The sequence below is a fragment of the Ammospiza nelsoni genome, chromosome 1 (assembly GCF_027579445.1).
Source record: "Ammospiza nelsoni isolate bAmmNel1 chromosome 1, bAmmNel1.pri, whole genome shotgun sequence".
In the NCBI taxonomy this organism is placed as follows: domain Eukaryota; kingdom Metazoa; phylum Chordata; class Aves; order Passeriformes; family Passerellidae; genus Ammospiza; species Ammospiza nelsoni.
In genome coordinates, this window is record NC_080633.1 from 15,829,544 (window position 1) to 15,855,638 (window position 26,095).

General features: G+C 40.4%; 1 protein-coding gene across 21 annotated transcripts in view; it reads right to left on the reverse strand.

Moving 5' to 3' along the window:
* The window catches only part of SVIL (supervillin), a 134,113-nt gene that overhangs the window by 91,443 nt on the left and 16,575 nt on the right, over positions 1-26,095 (reverse strand). For 9 of the 21 annotated variants that reach the window (XM_059468672.1, XM_059468639.1, XM_059468664.1 and 6 more), the window contains exon 1: positions 9,355-9,413. In XM_059468672.1, the coding sequence (XP_059324655.1) occupies positions 9,355-9,376 (22 nt within the window). In that variant the 5' untranslated portion in view covers positions 9,377-9,413. Of the gene's footprint in view, positions 1-6,132; positions 6,309-9,354; positions 9,422-14,389; positions 14,474-26,095 lie in introns of those variants that run through there. The other 12 variants (XM_059468552.1, XM_059468542.1, XM_059468569.1 and 9 more) reach the window with 4 other exon arrangements.

The following is a 26,095-nucleotide window of genomic DNA, read 5'->3' on the forward strand; positions in this document are numbered from 1 at the left end:
GAGCAGATTCCTGATCTGTGTGGCCACGTACTCAACTCATGGTATCAGAGAGAGTGGTTCTAGAGCAAACTGGGAATGGAAAGGCAAGCGGGAAGGTTTCCTAAATTGGTATTTTAAAGCAAGATTGCCACTTCCACTATTCCTATCTACCAATCCAAACCATCAGCTGCCTAAAGTGGTCAGAAGAACAAAATTGATAACGCTGGCCTTAAACAAAAATTGAGGAGATCTCATTTTGAAACTTAGCCCCCTGAAGCCTCAATCCACTTCAAGGCAGCCCTAAGCACCAGTCTACAAGCAAATAAATAGCAAGGCCACTCTTGGCCTCTCTGGTTTAAAGCAGGGCAGCTACAAAGAACACAAAGTCTCATGGATGATTTTATGTTTTCTTTCCCGCAATTAGTAATTGCTATGAATCCTAACTCACATGTCTGGAACACATTACTTACTCAGAGAACAAAATGTTGGACAGAACTGTTGATGCTGTGTTTTCTCCTTTGACTTAACACTTACAAATCCTTATAGCCAGCAAATATACACAGTCCAAATAGCCAGAAACACGATTAACACCAGAAAATCTAGGCCTCTATGACTCAGTCTGAGTAAGTGCCAGGATGGATCATTTTCCTTTGCCCACCTAAACATAGCTCTTACATATAAAGGGTTGTGACTTCATCTAATGACTGAACAGTAAAGGCTGCCAGCCTCTGATAGGAAGAGAAATACCAAACATTTGCATATACAAGAGCTTTTTTTTAACTTCACAGCTCTTTCAGCTCCTCTCAGAGTTCTCTGATCTGAACACTTATCTCTTATCTGGCACACTATTCTGTAAATGAGCATGCAATCATCAAACCTGTGCTTTTGAGCTGTGATGTACTCCAAGACAACCATTTCTTGGCTACTTTTTAAAACAACTTAACCTAGCCAGGTTTTCTACATCTTAAACATGCCATTCCCACCACTGCAAGATCTCCATCTGGACAGGTCACTCTTGAGATGCACACAACAGTCAGGAGCCCTGATGAAGGCTTGGTGTAGATTCCTGCACTCCAACCCTGCTGGCACCAACTCTGAGCCTGCCTGGCCTCCACTGCCCCACTCAGCTGCTCAGGGCAGCAACATGTTTGTGTCTGTTTGCCCTTTACAGATGTGTGCACACACCTGTCTACCTGCCTGATCCTACACTCCTACCTACACTCCTACAAAATCCCTGGCAGATGTCAAGGGTAGATTTACATGTTATTTCATAAAATTCGCCTTTGTCAGCATATGTGGTCAGTTCAGTTAGTTCTTATAGCCCCAAATAAGCCAAAAGACCCTTATCCTTTCTAGAAATGTCAGCAAGAGGGGAAAGAAAAAATAAAAGTTGTCCACACATCAAATGCAAACAATTTTTGCAAACAGATGTTTCTTCCACAAGTGTTTGGGTACAAAACCACTGTGGTCAGTTGAAATACAATTCTAGGTGATTGCTACGTAAGCAGAATTGACCACAAGAAAACTTCTCATGGTTTTGTTCATTCTCAGAATAGTTGGTTGACTGAAAATGCAATGTTGATTTTTTTGCAGAGCTACAGTTTCAATAATTCCACATATAAACTCACAATGCATTTTGACAATGTCAAAACTGTCACAATTACATCTGCAGCATTGTACCTTTACATACCTGTGCACTGATAAACAGAGTATTTTAGTATGCAGAGCTCTATAACCAAAACATATCCTGTGCTATTTTTCAAAGTTTAGTTTAAGGAATGGAATTTAAAGAAATATGGGAAACTTCAAGCTGAGAATTTGGTTTTTAAATCTGTAATGCAGCCTTTAAAGACCTGAGTTAATTTTACAGGTATGAAATGAAGTTTCCCATTCTAAAACTCAACCTTCATCTACAAATGTGAAGTTTCCTTACTTGCCAAGCCAACCCTTACAATCCAGTCAGAATGAAAGGATGGGGGCTGAGCTGTGTTTTCAGTGTACAGCTGTGTACAACTCACACAGCTTTTGCTGAGTGCAGCTCAGGGAGCTAGCACATCTCTTTAGTTTGAAACAGGTTAGTAAAAAGTAACTCTAGGGCATGCAGTAAGCTTTATTTGCCTCAACTTCACATTGCTTGGAATTACCAACACTAAAACCTTGAGCCTGCTTTTCAAATAAATTACATGCTCTGGATATTTGACTACAATAAGAAACATATCATTCAAGGTTAGCTTTACTCACCACAAAAAATAACTGCTTCTCTTCACAATGAAGAGGTAAAAAAGTGAAACGCAGTGCTGCTGGAGCAAAAGCTGTGTTGGTTGCTCAGCTCCAGTTGCCTGTGCTAAAACATCTGGCAGGTTTTTTCATTGGAACTGAAGGCAGGCAGGTGTTACAATGACTGACACCAAAGCCAAGTGAGCCCAGGTCTCAGCTCCCAGACCTAACTTGTGGCTGCAGGGTGAGCCTTACCCAACCCTAGACACTGCTGGAATGCCAACAGCTGCCTGAAATGCTGCTTTCAGTAGGATTTCCCCTCATTTTCAGAGCCAGTTGCCACTTAATGGAAAATGACATTGACATACTGTCCATTTTTCACTCTAATATAAACAGTTGAGGCAATTATTTTCTAAGAGTTAAAGAGTTATTCTAGCTGTCTCTGAGGCTTAACTGGGCTTCTTGTTAGAAAGGGCAAGATTGAAAAAGTCACATGTGAAGCACATATGACTTGCATATTCTCTAGATCATTTGGTGCAACTGTTTTGAAACAGTGATCCACAGTCCTTCATCCTTCCTCAGAGAGCTGAAGGGAGACAGTGCTACCTTTGTTTTATTTAGGGAATAGACAGTAATTTTGTCTAAATCTAAGGCTGATATAACAGAGCAAGAATGAAATCCTGCACATCTTTGCTGCCTGCCAAGAGCTTTACAGGTATAAGCCACCAGGAGCACATTTGGCAGTCATTAACTCCACAGAAATATCATTTACTGCTCACAGTACTTTGGCACACAATCTCTGGACTAACACCTGAATGCAGTCCCTTTGTAACAGACACTGGTAACAGCATGGCATTTTTGGGTGTCAAAGAGCTCAGTTCTGTGAGGAAATTGCACACTTTCTTCATAATGGTCTGATGGAGGCTCAAGTTGCTTTAGAATGTATATGGCCTTAAATATTATGACATATGATGCTTGATGTCCAAGTTCCTTGTGATGATTTTTTGTGCATATGAAGAGAGACATGGAAAGCCAAATAATTTTAATCTGGGTCTTTGAAAACTGACTTCACTTTTTTTTTTTAACTCCGAAACCTGGCATCATTAGAGCAAAGAGAGACCATTCCATCAACTAAATCCAAATAAATCATCAAAGAGTTAATGCATGATTGCTGTACCCTCTGTACTGAAAGACTCCCTTCAACACACCACCACGTGAATCAGTGACATCAGAAGCGTTTTTACCACCAGTTACCCAATGCATTCTTATCTGCTTAAGGCAGACTCCAAGTATGACGTGTTTTGCTCATTAAAAATCACGACCTTCCAATGTGTCCATAAACTCTCAAGTGTCCAGTTGGGAATAGAGCAAAAGCAGGGCATTAACAAGGTGAGACCATGGTGCACACTAATTCCTTTGCAAGCTCACTGTTCCCCTGCAGAAGCCAAATGGAGGCTTCTCCATGCACAAACAGAAGACAGAAACTTTTGCATTCAGCAAGAAAAACACTCTGCAGACTGCAAGGCTGCTGCAAAGTGAATAATCTCAGCCACTCTGTTCCTGCAGGCTATTCCACAGCTTTTGCCTCCTGAAAATTACAGTGAAATTTCCATCCACAACAGCCAACACATTGGGGAGCAAACACGAACTCAAACAATGGCAATTTAAACTAAATAAGTTTGTGCAATTTTCTCCTCTCTTCATTATGTTAAAGGTTTCACAGACACCTGATCTTGTAAACATATTCTAAGAAAATAAAATTACAATATTACATTTAAAAACCCCAAAACCACAAACCACAAATTCCACACATTCTTAGTCAGCTTTTGCATAAACAAATGTACTAAACTACATAGAGCTTTCAAACCACTTCATCAACATAGAGACAAGAGAAACCTCAGCTCATACTGTGTTGTATTGTGTAAGACAGACACTTTCCAAACAGAAAACTGGCAAAAGATTCCAGAGACCTGCCTAAATGTCCTGGTCACAAATGGCCCACCTCCAGCATCTCTGAGCCTACCTGGACTCACTGTGAAGGAGCAATGTGCACTACCTTTTTCATTTTCCTCTACTAGACAGTTCTGGGGAGCTCCATGTACAGTTACAGTGAAATCTTTCTTCTCTGCACAAAAAAGTAACCATGGCATAGTTAGAGACAGATTAAAACTGCTTCATGTCCCCCCTACCTTTATCCCGTAAAAAGTATCAAATACAAAGAATTTAGTGAAGAAATGTCAGTCCTGCTGAATAAAGCTGAGAGAAAATCTGAAATCCTCCTTCCTACTGGAATTTTTTTGCCAAAAATGTCATTTAGCAATGCAATCAAGACAAAACAACACGGGAGAGGCAGAATTAACTCTTAAATTGAGATAGGGAAGAAAATCTACCTGCTCTAACAAGTTTAAACCTTTGCTGCACAAAGAGAAGCTGATATTGTTACTTTCCATCAATCAAACTCTTTCCCTCATTCCACCCTTAGTGCACTCAAGTCTTAAATTCAAGTTAAGAGCTAGTACACACTCTGTGGTGTCTAACTTCCATATCTGAAGTCTCTGTGGTCTGTTTTAAGACTTTAAGACACTGACACCTTCTAGCAGGTTTGCAGGAACATAACAGGCATTTTAAAATGGTGGAGCAATTTACAGCAACTTGCTTTTAAAAATACAATTAGGAAAGGAAAAGAAAATTAGATCATGTAAAAAAGGATGCTTATTTAAAATACTCATTTTAATGGAAGCAATGTAAAAACATTTAAAACTCAGTACCAGACTGAAGCACACAACTGTTATACAATACAAAAATTAAGATGTCTGAAGGATTATTTTTATCAGGCAATTTCTTCCTAACCCTCACTTCTTCTGCAGGTAGAAGGATTCAATCTGCTATAAAATATGCAGATACAGGTGATTATTTAAATATATATCTAACAAAGTCAGTGGGAGAAAGATTCCCTATATGGGGGAGTTTATTCCAATAAAATATTCCTATCACTAAACCCAAAGTGGTTTTAAAATAGTAATGCTCCAGACATGTTCTGTCTTCTAGTATTCTCCAGACTAAAACAAAGGCTTATATAATTCAGAATAAAAATTCTGGATCCATTTGAGAGAAATACATACTTATAATCCTAATAAAATGGAAGGTGGCCTTAAATTGCTAGTTCCTGAAAGGGAAATTGAGAAGTAGAAATTTTATTTCTTTTTTTTTTGTCAAGGACATTATTCTTGTGTTTCTGGTGATTAAAATACAACACCTGGAATATCCCTGAAGCAAGGAAACTCACCTTCCAATCCCCCTGTCCTTTATGCTCCCCCACTTTAAACAGGCTAGAATAAACCCACTCACATTTCAACCTGACAATGCTGCAAACTTTCTGAAACAAATGAACTGTGAGCAAACATATTCCTGCAGGAGAAGAAGGTGAAACAGTGCCAGCAACTTCTACCTCTTCTACCTGCAGTGTCCTGGTAATGTTTAAAATTAAGAGAATGGAAAGTTGGAGCAAGTCTTCCTCAGAATGCTCCAAGTCTCAAAATAGAGCACAGTTATCCAATGCAACAGTACTCCCATGTATTTATAGAACTTCTTAAACACAAGAGAAAAATACCACTGAAAGTTTTGTTATTATAGAAGTGTTCTTATATCCATTTGTAGTACTGTGGCTAAGGTTAACATAATAAAACCTAAGAAGAAAAGAGAAACACATCACACAAACCAACCAGCAGCAGGACTTTCCATTCATAGCAGAATGAACTCATCTTCTAAGCAAAACCACGAGAATAAAAAGACAAAATGCCTTAAGGAAGGGTGAAGGACTGGCATGCACAGGCTGGAATAAACCCACTTGCATTAGAACCTGACAGTGCAGTGAATATTCACAAACAACTGGCTGGAGCAACGGTGTGCAAGCTGCCCGAGTGAGGTGCTACTTACTTCAGAGTCCTGTAAAAAATCCACTTGTCTGTCTTTACACAAAGAGGACAGAAAGAAGGTACAGATGCAGCAAAAGGGGTCAAAGTCTTCTCAAAATAGTTACTGATAACGCCTGCAGGTCTCTCTGGCCAAGTACTTCATTATTCTTGTTTTAAAGAAGTTTCTCGCGTCAGCTAAGATTCTTTTCCCAAGAACCTAACACTCACCCACTTAGAAAACAGAAAAGTGAATTCACAAAAGTTACCAAATATCAACATGCATGGCTGGCAAGTACATGTGCAGTCAAGATGATTCAGATAAGTCAGATAAATTTAGAACAGCGCTTTCCTAAAAGCATGCGTTCACCAAATGCAGTAAATATGCAGGAGCTATATCCAAGTGCTGATTCCAAACATCAGAGCAAAAAATTTATTAGTGAAAATCTCCTGTTAAGAGTTCGCTGCCATCTGAAGTCCTCAACAGTGTTATTCCTTGATCTGCCTTTAGTATTTCCATCCATCACTGGATTTATCCACATAAAAAGCTATAGGCTCTCCAACCTCTGAGGACTAAGCCAAATGCAGTGTGGCAACTTCACATAGGACCAGCCTTTTATGGTTGGAACAGTAGAGCTTTGATACAGCTAATCTACCATAAATAGCTCTTGAAACTCAGAAGGATCAAATCAGCTGTTGCAACAGTCCCAGCCTGTAGCTGCTTCAAATCCAATTATACTGTCAACCCTGTCTTGCAGCTCTCCCTTTTATTCCCCCTGCCCAAAACATTTTCAGTCGTCCTCCTGGCAGAAATCAGAAGCTGCTAAGGCAAACACAGCAGAATCAAACCCTGAATTAAAAAAGTTCTGAAACAGATGCACAAGCATTCTTACCACTACCTTAAGGAAGACAAGTTCTGTTCTCTTAAAAAACAGCTTAAGTATTTGATGCTCATAAAAAAGAAGTTATTAGCCCTGGCTTATAAAGCAAACACATAATTTGAAATAAACAAACAGTTCCAAGAGCAGCAAGCACAGCTTTAAAAGGTGGATGAAACTAAGCAGATAAACTTTATGGAGCACTATCCACATCCCAGATTAAGGCATAAGGCACTGAATTGCTTGCATATTTTTTCTGTAACCTAAATATACTTGAGAAGTACTAGGATACCCTGTTATAAATCCTTGAATTACAATGTTTCCTTTCAGGTAGTTAGAACCATTTTCCCACAAAGAAGTTGATAACTATAATTTAAGAATTCTCGCAGCATTAAAAGCTTCCAAAATACATGTTTACTAACCATGTAAGTTGGTATAACTGAAAATTACCACCAGGACTACAAGAGCATAATAATTACTGAGAAACCAGTGCAGTGGCATTGTTCTGAGAAAAAAAAAGCAGGTTTGGATCCAACAAAACATAGGTGAGCACTATTATCTTCATGGTGCAAAGAAACACCGTGCACAATGCAAGCATGTAGGTATATGCAAATAAAAGGTATTTTTTCAAACATCTATTATTAACATCCTGCCAGTCTTTCCAAAACATTACATCCCAAAACATCACATCCCAAAACATCAATTACTCCACTGCAGTACAGGAACCCTGGCACTTCAAAGGGGAAGAAGTGTCTTGTGGGCAAAGTCTGTATCTCTACCTCCCACAAGCACGTAAATTCTGAACATTGCCAGGGCATCCTCCCAAAATACTGGGCAGGACATCTTCATCTAGGCATCCACCCTTCTTATTCAAGCAAGGGTAGAAGAGGATTGCCAATTCCTGCTTTGCCAACTGCTTTAAGGGCCTCTAGAAGCTACTCTAATGGAAGGGCAAAAATATAAAAATCATCAGCTTCCATTTAATGGAAAATTGTCAGCCATACACCATCTTATTAATCTTCACAATTGTGTTAAATTTTATCATCTCTGTTAAAGGGCCTGGGTTTTAACTGATTTGCACAGCATGTAACATACCTTGAACACAAAAAGAGTCACTAGCTGCCTACAAAGACAATAACAAAACAACTTCAATTAAGTGTGGGTGGGTGAAATGAATTGGTTTGCTGTCTCCTTTAAATTGTGCATGAATAACCCAGCTGGGTCACCTTCTGGAAGTCTCAGTAAAGTCAAAGAGCTATACAAAGGCACAGACATTTTTCTCTTTAGGACCTAGAAAATGCCCAACTGAATCAATTCAGATACATGAGCATTTCATTAGCATGGAGTAAACTCAGCATGTTACAAGTAGATAAAACAGACCAGCAAGATCTGCCTAAGTTTATAATTTTGAGTAGAGCTTGTAGAATATTACAGTAGTCACATTATACTTCTGCAATGTGCTGAAAAAAAAAGTAGCTGAACCAACTGCTGACAAAAGTTCAAGAGAGCCCTTAAAAATGCAGCAGGCATGCTTGCAGCTGGTATGGAGAAAGAGCAGCCGAGAGCATGCTGCCACAGCACAGCCACTGCTGCTTTGTGCCCTATCCATAACCATTAAAATCCAAGGTCTTTTATTACTGTGGAATTTGAAGGATGCAAGTTATGACATGGAAACACACCCCCTCTCTAGAAGCAAGACAGGGATTGCTTGTTTCTTTTATAGAAACCACTCTACATTCATTCTCCATATCACACAAGAAACTATGTTGAAGATTTCATGTTTATACTTAATTTAAAAAATAAAAAATAAAAATCCTGCATGTGCTTTTCCATAGAACATAGGCTTCCTTGACTACAAGCACATAAAACAGAGCTGCCTACCACAGAAATACAGCAGTTTCTGCCTGTTCCTCCTCAATACAGAATTTCTGTAAACACAGAGCAGAGGAAGCCACAGACAATACATTAGTTAATCACTGTCCCTTTACAACAAGCCTAACATCTAGAATCTATCTTCCAGACACTTATCAGCTCTATCATCAAAGAGAGGGAGACATCAAGCACCTCTCAGGCCCCAGGTTCTGTCCCAGTGAAGTACAAATTAACAGACACATTTTGATTCTGAGCTCAGGCTTTGCAGGAGAGGATATGTGCTTCAGTGAGTAAGAGCCAAGAAATAACACCAGGGTAACTAACACACACTGAAGTGCACACAGCGTGCAAAGTCTGGGTTCAGCATTCCCTGATTTAACAACTCAGCTTCCCAGTTTACAGATAGCTTCTTTTCAGCTGGGGGAGGAGGGGAGGAGAGGTGAAGGAGAGACTTCCCAGGGAAAAAACCCAGACAAATTTAATAAAAAGCGACTTACCAGCATCCATTGTTAGAATCATGACCCCACTTGTGTGTCCCAGGAAGCAGGAAGCCTTACCCATCCAGTGTATGAGAATGACTCAGAAGGACAGCATGGCTTTGTTTCAGCTTATATCTTCTGGCTCATTCACCCCTCCTCCCTTTCGTGGGATAAAAGTGTTGCCTGTGCCTGGCCATCCCCATTGGCTCAGCCAGGGGAACCTACCCATTTAGCACATTCAAGTTTCTGTGAGAGCCTAAAATGACTCACAGAGGATTTTTTATTTATGTTTAAAAAAGTCCACCAAACACCCACCAACGTTAAAATAACAAAACCAAACCCAACACAAACACTTTTTTTCTGGGAGAATAAATCCTTCATTCTTTCACTATCAGACACAAATTACAGTGATGTTATTGCCACGGGGAGGAACAATTCCCTGCACTCTGAATTGAGGAGAAGGTGGCAAGTTAGGGAGGACAGTCCCACGGTCTTCAGTAATCCCCAGCTCTGCTGCATTGTCTGTCCATGGGAATAAAGCCACACATTTTGTGTCAAAGCCTGTGCCCCCTAACCCAGCTTTTCTTCAATGCAAACTGTATATAATCCCAAAATTGAGTATCTCCTGGTTTGCCAGGGAGGATTTGCTCTTCCATTTTATTTTTAAATAGATAGAACAGTAAAAGATTATTGTTTTACTGAAGAAACACACCCAGACTCCCAGACTCTACAGGTTTAACTCTGCAGTGAGGAAAATTAAGTGATATTTTCTTAATCTCCAGGATTCTCTAGGTGTAGTAATTGGCACAGTCTAGAGTCTGCCTGAAGAATTTGGAAAGCTGTTACAATCTGTGAGCATCCTCTCCAGTGAGATAATAGTGTTTAAATAAGAAAAAATCTATCTGATCAAGAGATATCACAACCCATGATATTGTTAACTCTGTTATTGTTAACTCTATTGTTAACTCTGATCAAACCACAGCACAGCTTAAAAAGTGCATTTGGGTGAGCAGCTGGAGGGGGAAAGGAATTTGTTTCTTTCTATATTGCAAAATCCTTAAGAATTTGCAGTCAGACCCCAAGAGGGAAGTGCTGTGTCTTGGCACCCATAAACTGTCAGCAGATTTGATATCTGTCCTTAGTTCAGCAAGCACAGAGAGGGGCACACCGGTGCTCCTTGCCTCTGATAAGAGCCACCTTTTCTAAATAAAGCATGGACATATTGGGCTCCTGTCTCACCACATTACTCACCACCAGATAACCTAAGATTCATAACTCTGAGATACAACCACAAGTGTATTTTGGAAGTGTTGCTTGTGGTTGTTGAAATAAACAGAGTACTCTGTCTCTCCTGCCTCCTTCTGTTTTTAGAAAAGGTATCAGTTGCAAGTCACAAACACTGAGGTTTGTAGACGCTACTGATGAAGTCAGAATCCACAATTCAAAGAAATCAGCAAAAGCAGCACAATTGAATCATCCCTTCTCAGATTTCTTGATCCTCTCTCACTTTGCAGTGGGGCTTTACAGCAACACACCTGAGTCATTACACTTTGGGGGGCAAACACATTCCTAAGGTTGAAAATCTCTGCAATAAAAGCTTTGGGAAGAGGTGTGAGTAATCCACATCCCAGAAACAAATATGAAATCTTTCAGTGAATGGAAATCAGAGGCAAATGACCCAGGTGGACAGGCTGCTCCTCAAAAGCCACACAACAGAAAGAAGTGCAGTGACAGAACTGAACTGAATGACTTCATCCAAAATTTACAGTTCTCAAATAGTCAGGACATTGTTTTGTCCATAAAAAATAGCTAAAGACATGTGGCAACAGCCATGCAGAGGCCATGTTAACTATTGGGAGAGATACATGTTAACTTTTGGGACTGACATCAGGCATAGCTTCTTTTTTACCAATAATTATTAGCCTGAAGAAAAACGCAGCAGTAAGGAAGACACTTTTGCACTCTTCCTATTCCACTCTTTTTCACCTGACATCTTCATTAAAAAATTTCCAAGGATCTAAATAAAAGTCATGACAACAAAAATCAGTTTTGAGGATGCTTTCAAGAAATGCAATCCCAGAGACTGGGAGGAACTTATGGAGAAAACAGTGTAACACTTATTCTTGCCAACAAGGTAGAAGGGGAAGAGTTGGCAGAAGGAAGAGCTTTAAGGACAATTAAAGACCTTGACTCTCTGCACAAGACACCAGGAAAATCCAACATTTACATTCCCATCCTCAGGTAAACTGAGAGTGAGTAACGCTGCCAGAGAATACCAGGCACTACAGGACTTATGCCAAAGAAATACATTTTAAGAAAAGCATTATCATATGCTGTGTAAGAACAAACCACTTTTGTCAGGATGACATTTCCTGTAAGCTCAGCTTTTGCAAGAAGTCCAGTACCATTGTCCTGGAACAGTGAAATGCAGAAGTTCAAGTAAACTGTTTCCAAAACAGAAAAAAAAAAAAATCCCCAACTGCTGGGTCAGCAATGGATCGTGAGGTACTGCATGCACGATTTTAAAAATGGTGCGAGCATTAATAATTCAGCTTACAAAGCATTTGGAAAATGAAAACCATGAAAACTGAAACCACAGTAGAGAGGAACAATCTCACTGATATCCTGGAAAAAGAGAAATACATCTATTTGCTTTTATTTTCAGAAGGGAGAGGATGAAGTTTCCAGTCAGGCCAGCAAGAACATTAACCTGAAGGGGACTGCTGCACAACACAGGATTTACAAAAGCTGGGCATCTCCAATGTTCCAGTTCTATTCTAGAAGGCAGAAATAAACCCATTCACTGTTTTAGCTAGCAAGAGTTGGCTGTAATTTATGTAATTAAAAATACACCAGTATTAGAAGGAACACTGTGTGTTTCTTCACATATAAGCAGGGCTGTTAAAGTGTCCAGCACATGAACTTGCACATGAAGCCTTGGCTCTGTTGACATTGTGGAAGCTATGAAATACAGACAGCCCATGATAAATGGTATGCTGCTAGCAAAGTTAGCACACTATAAATTAAAAAAAAACAAATACCTGTCCATAAACTGTTTCTATTATAATGTTATGAAAAGAGGGTATAAGTGACTCATCTGACTGTGCACACTTCCAGCCTCTAAAGTCTATTGGCCAGTCCTAGGTGCAGCTCCAGCAATGAAGTAGAAATCTGGTCATGACCTCCAGAAATCACCAATTTTTTCCCATAATTTTTCAGTCAGATAATCTGAAGTCCATGTAATTGCTTAATGAATATATGTTATAAGGCAGTAACAGGTACAGTAAATACTGCACAGAATTCCAAGATGCTGTGGAAAAACATGAACACATTCACCTGAAGACTATTTCCAAATAGCTCATGGCTTAGTTATCTGACATGGTCCAGCTATGTCACATCAAATGTGTCAATTGCATACTGTTAACAAACCCTAATTCTGCAAATTCTCTACTAAAATAAATCTCTTTTTTGTTGCTGATTTTTAAAAAATACAGCAGAATACTCATTCACATGGTCTAACAGCATCATCTTCTGAAGCTTACAACCATTTTATGATGGTATATACCTAGAAACAAGTTCAGCAAGAAGTTCTCTGAAGGCTTGACTTGAGTCTTGTTTGAAAGAAATTAAGTCCATATTACCCTTAAAAAACTAAATTCCCATGATTGTTCACATAATTTTAAGTACCTGCATTAGTCTTGCAAGAGCACCCTACTTCTGCTCACCTTCATTAAATTATTCTCTGCATAGAAATTACACAGCTAATAACAGTGATCTGCTTGCTCTAACATTTTTGGAGGAAACTTTATTAATATGCCTTAATCCTGAATTGTCCATATTCAGTTAATGTTTTACATGATCATGCTCCAAGCTCAAATCTTCAGCATTCAAGGTCAGGTTTTGCTTTTCTACAGCAAGACCTTTACAACTTTTCAGGCTTTCTAGCACATGCAAGAGTAAACACTGTTCCCAGTCCCTCACTTTCCTGCTTTTTAAGTCAGATGTTAAAACCAGCAGAAGATGATTTCATTCAAGCTTCCACTCTTTCCACAGTGTTCTCACAGACTTCAGAAGCTATGACAAGCTGCAAGGAAAACAGCTCTTGCATAATTCTGGAGCAACAGCTGAAATGGTGCCTTCCATACCCTGAGAGAAAACTTGGGCTACCTGTGGCAAAAGAACTAACAGCATGACAGCTCTGGCAGTATGACCAGAATTAGATATCAATTCTCTTTATGGAATGTTAAAAGATAGATCATCTACATCCTAATTTTGCTGATTCAAACCCACTGAGACCTTCCTGATCACATCCAAGAAATCACATCTCTCCAGTAACCAAAATTACACAATTCTCCAAGGGCAAGATTAATCCCACACTTTACAGAAATTCTGCAAGCTCTGCCTTAGTGGGACCAACAGAACCTGCCATCTACTTCCACATACAAAAAGGTCCCTTTTGTTCTGGGTTTGTGTTCACATAGGTAAATGCTTTTCCACAGCTAAGAGCTGGAAAAAATCCTGAACCAAATATAAACTGCAAATATTCAATCAAAAGTCTGCAACATGAAGAAAGGAAAACATGAAAGTGCAGATCTGTAATTAATTAAAATATTACATTTGAAGGAACTGTACATGATCTAGAACAGTTGAAGCTACTCTGTTATACAATATTTGGAAGAAGGAATAATAGAAAGGCTGGAACAGGAGGTCCACTTTAGCCACCTGCTGCCTCCCAGTGAATTCTCAGAAGTCTCAGGAACCCTTATTGCTACTTCCTCATTGAATAACATTTCTTCCCAAGGCAGCATTAGCATCTCCTAGGTTTTTAAATACCAATCAGCTTTTCTGAAGGTCCTATGGGCTACTCTGGAATCTTAACTATAATATCACTGCATTTTGTTATGGTACATATGCACTAGAAGGCACACACAGATCCTTCTTTAAATGTTTGATACTAACACCTCAAAAGGAAAAAAAAAAAGGGAAAAAAACCCCAAACAAACAACAATTCACAGTTCTTGGTTCAGATCTGTATTTTTCAGCAAAGGTTTACCTTAAATCCCAGCCATCCAGGCCTGACCCTGCAGGTACAACTGCATCACCTTGTCCAGGTGCTCACAGTCCAAAGGCAGCCCTCCTGCAAGAAACAAACAGAACAAAGCATGGGTGAGAGCCACAGTGCACCCCAGGCTATGGCAAACATTTCAGATGTAGGCAGATGCACAAAGGGGATGAACTGATTGACTGCAAGGGCTGAGGCAGCTTGGAGCATTCTGCTACCTTGTCCATTCATATAGGCAAGAACTGAACTTCCCCTTAGCTTTTATTATTATATATTAAGCCTTTATTATTATATAGTCACAGGAAGCCTTTATTATTATATATTCAGTCTTTCTGTAAGGTCAAGCAGCACTGGAGATAATAACAAAACCAGGAACATCTACCAAAATACTATTACCCTCAAAATCCTATATTTTAAACATCACTGGATGCAACTGAAAGAGCCAATTCTCTTTCTAGAACCACAGAAACCAGGAGACAGATCCAAGACTTCTCCCAGTATAGAGCACCTGACCTATCAAGCAGTTCGGCAAACAACTCTGCCACAGGTCTGATTTCTGATCCCCACACCTTGAACCACAGCTGGTTTTATTTTATTCTTTGGCAAACACAAAACACCTCTGGCTGTGCCTGTAACATTATTTGCAGGGTGATTCAGCCCATGTGGATCCTCATGTTAATCAAGTGTCCAAGTTAGATTATTTCAAACTAGCTGAATTTTCTCAGAACCACACTGTCCTTAAAGATGCCAATTCTCTGAACATATGAAAACTTAAAATAACCAGCTGCTCTGGGCTTCTTGCTCTATTCTGTACCATATGCAGTTGCTTCTTTCCACAGAGACTGAAGAGTTCTCCAGTGCAGACCTGAAGCAGCCTCTGCTGTTGCACAAATTATTGTCTCCCATTTCTTTCAGCTGCTAAGTAAAATAACATTTTACTCTTGCTCAGCTCAGGCTCAGCTCACCTGACCTGCATATGTTTAGGTGCCAAATATACTGTTTTCACTTTCACAGCTGCTTTATTCAACTTTTTTTTTTCCATAATCTATTAGGAGGTACAAAATGAAGTCATGCTATCCTGTGTGACTACAGCAACAACTTTCAAGAGCAGTCAGGTCACTGCTCTGCTTCCTGCAGCTGCTGAACATGTCAGACTCTAATAACAGCATCTAGAGAAGAGGTCAAAACAAAAATAATTCATTGAAAAGACAGATAAGACAGAAATTTTGCCTGAGTTGGGAAAAATTCTGATTTTGGAAGACAAGCAGACCCCCAAACACAGACTACCTTAGAATGCATAGGGACAGGTAAGGCAGCAAATCAGACAGCTAACCTGTCCCCAGTGTTATATAACTGCTCACAACAAGCGAACTAAGACAGTTTTTAAGATCTATCCACTTTTATCTCTGTATTTCAGGGAGGAAACTCACTTAAAATTCCAATAATATGGCAAACCACACACTATTGTTTTTGCTTTTCCAGCCTACAATCCTTTCAAATGAGCACTCCTACACTTTAGAAGGGTAAATGAGTGGGCACTTCAGTGGGGTAGGAAAGGTGAAGAAAATGATGGTTAACGATGGATAGCTGATAGAAAGATAAAATAAAGTCTTTCCACCATCACATAACTCTTGGTTCCAAATTCATTCTTGCTATTTAACCATAGCGTTGCCTGATTACTTCTGCTGTTCCTTCTGCTGCTTCCTCTTTAAGTATCAGTATTAAAAAAAAAAAAAAAAAAAAAAAAAAAAAAGAAGCAAACAAACAAAAAGAAACAGAAAAGGAAGGATTTGAAATCCAGCTATCATTTTGGTCAAGTACTTCAGAGACTTTCTGGAAGCAATTGTGTGGTGGGAAGAGGGGACATTTATAATGCACAGAATACATTAAACCTGGTGCACACTGCCACTGTCCCACTACTACATTGTATTAATTCCTTCATTTTTTTGGCAAATTCCTCCTTTTTTTTGCAAATGTTACATTTGTATATTGGAACAAGAGAGAAGACTAGGGTGCTGCAGTTTTGAAGGCCTGCAGCTTTGAAGTCTACCCTTTAAAGGAACCTTGAATAACTGGTGGGAGTGGAAACATTCTGACAGAGTGGTTTGGGGTTTTTTATATATACATATATTTGCCTGTGTCACTGTGTGCTACAGATCTTTGATAGTGTCAGGAGTCTCATGAGAAGTTTTGGCAGGAACACAACACAAACAGAAGACCTAACAAATACAGAGCACCTATCAGGAAACATTTGAGATTGAAATCAAAACGTTGAAGGCTGGCAATTGAATTCTAATCTCTTCAAGACTGACCTTGGCTGCAGCTTTTTGTGCTCTCTCTGCAGTTCATCTGAGAAATTCCTGGCAAGCCACTTGAACTGCACGTCTGATAACCCCTGCAGTCTGAGAGTTTAGAACAAAGGCAGGAAAAGACACTCCAAATACTAATTCTTGCCACTTTCATGGACTCTTTATTACACAACAGACAGATTCTAGAGTTAGTCAGTACATCATGAAGGAAAGAGACGTGAAAATATCATCATGATACTTCCTATTATCAACTAGAAAGAGGGGCTAGTGGGTAATCATCTCTCTTTAGCCACAGAGATCCATCATTTTTGATCCAAGAGAATAATCAAACTTACATTTCTCTAGACAAATATTCTTCTAGGTGCAGAGAGCATCAACACTTGGACTGATTTAACACTTGAAGCTGAACCAAGAAAGAATGTCACCACGTGCAACAGACAAATAGCTGCTCTGCAAGGATCTGCAGTGATCCATCAGGTTCTTCACTAGATGGGTTGCAGGACACCTACACCACCTTCTTTTCTCCAAGATAAGCCTCCTAGATCCTGAGCTCCTACATGCAGAACAGACTCTGGTGAGTTTCAGTTCCACTGAAACAAATTAAGGCTGCATGCCTCCAAGCAGAAAAGGACAGGAAAAGGAAATCAATTTTTAGGATGCTTTATTTGTTGCTTGAGGACTTATATCAGATTTGCAAAGCCACCACCTTTTCAGGCTCTTGCCCAACCAAATGAAGCCTAACACCACAGAGATGTTTTGATAAAGCCCCATTCTGCAAAACCCTGGTACATTTTCATTTCTGACAGGAAGAAGAAATGCAGCCTGGAAAAACTTGGGCAAGAGGTAGAAGAGTGCAACATCTTTCCTTTGAAGCCAGGAATCCTCACAGAGAGTTCAATTAAACCAGAGTCCAGCAGCTCTTTCAGGTGTTATCCTCCTTCATGCTCCAGAGGCACGTAACACAACATACTGGGCAGCAGCCAGTGCAAAGGAGATTTTCAGACTGCTGGTTTTCCTTTTACTATGTCTCCTTCCACTCCCACTCACCAAAAAGAAAGGCTACAAAGATGTTTATCAGTCCAAGTCTCTTGAACACTCAGAACATCACTTAAAACCAGCAAAATTCCGCTCTGTGCCTGCACTTACACCCTACATTGGTGCAAGCCTGTAAACTCTTAACATCCCATGTTCTTTTATTTTTCTGAGGCATTTCAGAAGAACTCTATACAAGAGCAACAGGATACAGACACTTCTGTTTGTAGTCAGTTCTCACAGAAAACATCCAAGAGCTCAAATCCACCCTAGTGGGGTATTTCCACCATCTCACCTCAATTGTCATTTGTGATGCAGCCTGCCCCAGGCAGCAGGGCTCCCTTCAGTGCATTTCCCTCCCATTTCACATCACACAGCACTGCTGGAGTTCTGCTCTGGTGCTCCTGCCCAATGCTGTCTGCAGGAACAAACTGCTTTTGCACATTCCAGGTGTTTAAAGAAATTACTTACCTGCAGAACTGAAGAAGAGCTGCTGAGGAAAGAATCTCTGCAAGCACCACGACAGAATCACACTTGACTGTGCTTCCCTCAACCCCCAAAAGTTGAAGCCACCCACCTGGAAGTGACCAGCTCGGTGCTCAGGAAGCTGGCACCCACTCTAACAATAATAGATGCATGTGCAATTCTCCCAGTGCACAAGCTAAGGATGACTCCTGTAAATGCCCTGGCACACAGCATTATGCACCAAAAAGTCATGGCATTGCAGTGAAAGATGAATGTTTGAGGTGCACACTGGAGCCACTGGCTGTGCATATTCCTGCTGATACCACATCAAAGTACTCTCACTGATATTTGCCTTGTATTTGCCAGGCAAGGAAAGTTAAAAGTAGGAAGCTCAAAAAAGTCCTTTAGCCAAGAAAGTCACAAGACACTTCAATGTGAAGTTTTTTCCATAGTAGCAGGCTACAGTTTCTCTTAGAATCTGGTTTCAAAGTTGATGAAATAGGATTCTGCAAGAAACTCTATACCACAGCACAGAAGCTCCCATCATACACTGACCTCTAGTGTAATAAAGACTCAAAACATCACAAGTCTCTTTGAAGGCTTAGAAAAATTATCTTTTTTTCCCCAGCACTCAGAAGAATATTTCCATGCAATAAAACAGACTGAAGTCAGAAGGGCCTCCCTGGAATACTCTCAATTGTTTAAGAAAACTGGAGCATGGGTTAAAGAAGCTGCAGAACTTAAATTGTTCAACGGATGTGAAGTTCCTGCTGTGTTTACATAAAGTAATTTACATCAAAGCTGCATTTAACTTCTGTGAACCCAGCTGAATTTAACACCTACGCACTCTGAATGTGCAGAATTGTTTCCTAACTACAGTTTTACAAAGCTAAATTAAAAAACATTTAAAGTTGAAACACTCAGCTTGGGCAAGTCCTGTATCAGCCAGATCACAATGAGACCACCCCAGATTCTGCACAACTCTCCAAGTGCCTCTGGACAGGGTGGCTGACTCAGATGTGCTTCCTGCAGCCAGCACTGAATTCATGGAGGCTGCTGGAAATGCAACATAGAAATCTGCATGAGTCCTCCCTCCCTGAAGACACAGGGCTCACAGAGGGATGTGGACATGGCCCTGAGCCCAGGCACACTGGGGTGAGAGAGAAGATGCTTGGTTTGGGTTAGCAGCTTTTTTAAGAAGGTAAAAACACAACCTACCAACACCAAACAAAAAGCACTAACAAAAAATTTAAGTTAGTTTCAAAAACTGTTTCAAACAAAAATGGTTTCCCCACAACTTTTAAGATTAAAGAATCTGCATTTTTTTATGACCTAACTAGTTTTATGACAAGAACTACTTAATTAGAGCATAGCCAATTCAAAGAGAACAGAACAATTGAAATGGATACCCAAACTATTCAGGCATGTATGCCACTTGTATGCCATTTCTACCCTCCCTATGCACCTGCCTCTAGACAACAAATCCCAGAGGTGCTTCCTTTACCTCAGACCATTTCCCAAACCTCCTCAAAAAGCAAGGAATCATCCAGAGGCTGTTTGTGATAGTGAAGTGATATTTTCAACATGAGCAAGCTTTCCCAAGCCTGGCATATGTGGCTCTGTTGGAACAAGAGCTTTCACCTGCACTCCAGAGAAGGAGCTCTGGTAAACCATCTTTTGAACAAGATGTTAAAAGCCTCAGAAATATTAAATTCAGAAAGAGTTAAGCCCAGCATGAAAGCAGCCATCATAATGTATGAATGAAGTATTCAGAAGTAATCTCAGAGGCAAGTGTTTGAAACTAAATTCAGATCAACCAGAGGAGGCCCTTTATATTTGCAGTCCCAGAACTGAGTCTGTGAAGACAAACTAGGAAGTGAGGATCACATTGTTAATATTGGTTTCTAGCTGTGAGTATCAGAACTCAATAGACCCTTATCTGTAATAACAATATATAAAAGATAGCTTTAAATGCCTTGAAAACCCCACTACTTAATGGTGTGTTCAAACCTACAGTTTCAACATACACATCTGAAATACCTGCAAGTAACTAAGAAGACAACTATTAATATCTGCTTTCTACACCACCAACACTTGAGTTCCACCTCAAATTCAGCTGTGACCTGGGTCCTGACTGGGATTTTTGGATATACTCTATCCTGCACTCTAAAACTGGCAGCCCCTCTGTCAGAGCAAGGTGATATCCCCAAAGTACACAGGCTTTAATGAAGCACAGCACCCTTCCTGCAGCTTGGTAATCACTCTAGGAGAACAAGGACTTCCAGCTTCTGGCCCACAATGCTCCAGGTCAAACCCTACCCACAAGAATTGCTTTTGTTTTCTTTATCACATTTATTTTATGAGCAAGAACTCTCACTGCAGCTCTCGCATGGAGACAAACAGAAGCACTCAGGATTCACAGGGATATTGGTCACCAAGTTAGATCACTTCAGGCAGAGTTATAGATAAGATTCATGTTTTAATATGAGAGCTCCTGCTTTGAGCACACTTTATTTGGCCACACTTTGTTTGCAATACAAGGAAGCCAACTCAGCCACCTACTTCCCTCACATGCAGCCCAAACATCACTCAGACAAGAAACTACACTGAGAAATCCCTTTAGTTTATTAGAAATCCCTTTAGAGTTTAGCCTTATGCTCAACTCTAATTTCTATGCAGAAAACAGTTCACCACCAGCTAGGAAAGCACAATTCCACTCTCCCAGCTCCAAGGAAGGGAGAGCTGAGGCACAAAGCACACCAGACCCCTGGATTAGTGACTGGAGAACTGTGTGAGTGAGCTCCAACAGCTTCACAACAGATCCTTTCCATTGTATTTGACAGAATGTGTCCTTCCAACTATTTTTTCTCTGAATTCTTGTGTTTAATTCAATGCATGTGGTGAGGGGAATGACTTTCAGAACAGTGATGTGCAGCAGTACACAGATGTTCCACATTTGTCATGTCACATGAACCTTGTGGCTAACACCCAACCTTTAAAAGTCTAAAAAGACTCCTACATAAAAATCCATATGATATATTTGTTACTAGAAGAACACCAGACAATATATTAGATTGCTGGACATTTGTTTTTTAAGAAGGATAATATGGGAGAAACCTAACAAAATCAAACCAAGAAACCCACCTGCAACAAGTTCTCTTTGATTCCAAGAAGTTAAAAAAAACCTCAAATAAATAAAACAAAAAACCATAACCAGACATAGAAATTAAGTCAAGTGGTAGGTTGACAAGATTTGTCACAGCTAGAAGAAAGCCCTTCAAATTGAATTAAGTGTAGTGTATTGTGCAAAGAAAATGCACATATGTTACATACAAACACATCCAGAATATTTTTTGGCTAGTCCTCTTTCTAAAGAAACCTTAAAAAGACAGAAGCGACATAGACAGATTTATAACCAGCACAGAGCTCCAAATTTTTCACTCAGAAAATTTCTTTGTTTCTTTCCTCCCAAATGAATTCTAACAGGAAAATAGAGCATAGAAATGGATGCCAGAATACATGACCTAAGCCCTCATACCCCTACTTTCAGCACTGCTTTCACAATGTACATAGCTCAAAATGCTGTGCATCCAGCAATTTGTGTGCCCAGGATTGGTGAGATGCTCCATTCTAAATTCTAAATAAAGTATTAGGCCACTGATAAAGTATCAGCTGCCGATTGTGTGAGTTATCAAGCAACTGTGACCAACTGATTTTTTTACCAAATTGGCAATATAATAATTGGCAATGATTTGTTTCAGGCACTAACTCCTCATATATCTTTACTAAAGGGCACTAGTCCTTATACAGAAATGTGCAGATCACTACCTGTACAAAAATCACATTTCTAAGGGAAAGCTAGCTCGAGTTAATTATGAATTCTTTGTGGAATGTACCCAGCTTACACCTGAAAATCTACAGTTATGACCAGCTCAGTATGTTTGGATTTTGGCATACACTAGAAAGCGACTATTAATTCATACATCAGTATTTGCAAACAAACAATAAATTCAAGAAGAATAAATCTAAAGCCACTTCCTGCCAGTTACTGCATTTGACAGACCTGTGGTCAGCACCCTGTATAACACAGAGAGGTTTCAATTTCCTGCTGACAGAAGCTTGTGTGACCTTGGCAAAGTCACCAGGGTTGGTCTGTGGCTCCATGGCAATCCCAGCCAGCTGCTGCCTGCCAGATTCCCACTCCTCTCCCTTCCCTGCCCCACAACATTTGACCCTGCACTGACTCATTTCAGACCAGCAACCATAAAAATAATTCAACTGCTCTGTAGGTATCAAACCCAGATGAGTCAGTGCAGGGTCAGGAGAGCAGGGCAGGGCAAGGGGGAGCTGGCACATGGGGGGGAGAACATGGCAGGCAGCCCCAGAACCCAGCTCCCAGTCCATCATTCAAGATAAAGGGAGCTCTTCAGTTTCACAGGGGTCTGGTGAGCACAAATAACAAAAGGTTAAAAAAGCACTGAGATTCATATTAACTCACTGGAGCAATTTTTTAGATTATTTGTCTAAGGAAGGGAATTTTTTTTCTACAGAACACCCATTTTGGTGTAAGTCTTTGGCTTCCATCACTCAAATTTCTGAGCTCTGTAGGGACTTTGAGTCAGAGACTTGGTGAAGTAAAATAAAGCTTACACAGGGATCCATGCTCATGCAGAGACTCCAGGACAGGTCTGTTTTGCAGGAAGCTCCAGTACAAGGGATGTAAAAGGGAAAAGTCACCAGGGTTGGTCTTGGTGACTTCCCATAGAAGATCACCATTTGCTGCTGTTTCTTTGTGTGATTCCTTCTGTATCTGGGTGTGGAGCATTACACAGATTTATCTGAACAAGTACAAATCCCTGTATCAGAAGTATAAATTCCTGTATCAGAAGTATGCATAGTGCTTTATCTCAGCTGGACAAACACCTAGCACAAACAAACAAACAAAAAGAAGATAAGAGAGTCTTGAGGCTGTTCCCTAGATAAGGCATCCCCAAAAGATGGAACTCGTTTCTCCCTCCCAGAAAATGGAGGAGACAGAATCCACTCTTAAGGCCCTCCAGAAGGAAGCTCCAGTTTCCTGTGATCTCCAGTGTGCTGGCTGTATCTCTGTGGCTCTTTGGGGCTGGCTGTCTCAAAGAGCAGGCAGGACAAGCCATTAGGATGAAGTCCATCACCTCCATGGCTGAGCACCTCAGCTACCTCTCTCCTCCAACACTCATGTTCTGGGGAGCATCTTTTCCTAGTTGTATTCTTCCTACTGCTTCTGTTGGCACAGCTGGCTTAGGGGGAGAATTAGATGGGATAAATGGGATCAGAACAGAAATGTGTTAATACTACCAAAGCAGAACAAAAAAGGTCACAGCAATGCTCATTTTATTACCACAATTAGAATACAGCAGAGAGGAAGTATTTAGCAATATATGTTATCTAGCAGAACAAGTAGGAAAAAGCTCACTGAACATTTAAAGGCTATTTTGAATGGATTACTAAAGTGACCTGATGGAAACATAGCTATATGGGTAAAGAAATTCAGCACAAATCTAACAGTAAGTTTATTTCTTAAGGCATACTTTGTACAACTTTGCCATGTATCACCTCACACATACTTTAAACAATTAAGCATTAACATTTACCCCTCTGCAAAACCTTAAGTAGCCTCTGGAGCCTTTAGTCTCCTTGTTTATTTTATGAAATCACATCACAAATAATCCAGTCTTATTCATGAGCAAAGCTCTGGAATTTTTCTCACTTAGTAGTCTACATAATTATGGTAAAGATTATCTTGGCCTGGGGGTTTGCAAAGTTCCTTGCTAACTGTCTCTGCTGTTAAAAAGTTTACATTGCTTAACAGTTTATTTATGGACTTTGGTTCTTTTGGTTTAAGATAACTGTCTCAAATTCTAACCAAAGCCTTAGATCAGAGCAGGTCTGTGGGGCACCTCATTGTAGCCAAGAGCAGACTGGTTAGTCAGTAATAGAGCTGTGAATGCTGTATGCAGAATACAATAGCTGGAATTCACTGGAAGCAATGACATTACCATTCAATTTGCCAGTTCTGCATAAACCTGTTCAGGAGATACCTGTGCTGCTGGCACGGAAGTGAATAAACTGGGGAGAAAAAGCAAGCACGATGTGCAGATCTTGTAAAGGAAAGTTATGTCTGTTTATTGTAGCACAAGAAGCACTTATGGTAAGGTTTTACATTTCAGAGTGAAATAGTCTGTGCTGATAAATTCAGTTTTGAAAACAGAACCATAAGTCAGAACACCAGGAAGGCTGGAAGAGCCACAGCTTGATTTGCATTAGTTGTTAGCAGCAAGAAGCTTCCAGCAGAACAAGTGACAGAAGAACATCTTTGCCTCATGTAACTCCTGGGAGAGCTGATTCTCACAGCATGTTTGCTGTGATCCCCACCTGGAGCCTTATCACTGCTGGCAAGCTCAGCCAGCACTCCTCTCCTCCACCACACAGCTGGGAAAGCATCCCAGCAAGCACAGCCCTCCCTGCTCCACACCCTGAGAAACTGCAGAGCAGGGACAGCAGCAGGGAAACAGAGCAGGGACAGCAGCGCAGGGACAGCAGAGCAGGGACAGCAGAGCAGGGACAGCAGAGCAGGGACAGCAGCACATCCTGCCCTGCCCAGCGCTGTCCTCTCACTTTTCCCCAGCCCCATGGAAATCCCTAACCTGGGGCAGGTGTTCAGTCTGCCAGCAGCAGGCAAGTGCTTTCTCTGAAACATACACAACAGGTACATTTTATTTATTTTTTTTAATTGAGTATTAGACAACCATGTTTCACTTTAAATGAAGAGAGAGGTGTTTTTTAAGGCTAGTAATGAGCCACTGAAAAGCTAAACACAGTGTTAAAAGGCTGTTAGACAAGTAAGTTACTATGCTAAATGCAAAAATTAACTATTTGCATCACTGTTGAAATGCATCTAAATTCAAATTAATTTCCCTACTTAGAGGTGAAAAAAGAGCAGGAACAAAAATCCCTAAAAAGACCAACCCTTACAGCACAATACAAACAAACAGATTAAAATTTCAGGGTTTACAGCACATCCAGGAATCAACTCTTGTCTTCAGTACCTTCCTTTCCCTTTAGAGATATGTGCTGTAAAGCACCCACTGCATGTGTCAGCCAGCTGGCAGACCCAGTGGGCTGTGTTTATGTTATCTAAGCTGCACTTGCCCAGCTCTGCTCAGCCAGGCCTCGGTCACAAACTGGGGCTGTGCTATTTGCACTCCCCCTGAGAGAGCAACCTCTGACAGGGGCCAGCGTGCAAGGAACAGCATGGGAACCTCCCTGACAGTGCCCCGGGACAGAAACAGGGGCCAGAAACACAGACCAGAGTTAGAGCTTCAGCCGTGGGTTCAGAGGGCAAATTGCATTGCTGGAGCCCTCACAGGCACACTCACTCCTTAATCTGCAGCTTGAATTCCTTCTACATATCAATTAGATATACCAGAATTAAAGCCAAGCACTAGCTGCATGAACTGGCTCATCCCACAAATCCAGTTTATAAAAAGTGCTGCAATTCCTACATGGTCTAGACAGTATGAGAGTGGTATCCCAGTGATAAACAGACCAGGTTTCACCCAGATCCCTGCACACACCTGACTGTACATTGAAATAACTTCAGCAAAGTTGACTAAGATGCAGCTGGCAAAGAGAAGATTCCTTTTATACCTGTAAAGCAGCTGCCACTAATTCAAGTCACAGTCATCCATGCTAACACATCCTGAATGTCTAATGAGACTTGCAGTCAGTTGCCTGCTCAGCTGTTTGTCTGAGCAAGAACAATTGTAACTTCCAAAATTTTCCCAAAAACCTCCTAGAAATGGAGCACAACTGTAATTAAATAAATGCCAATTTTAGCCAAAATGAAATA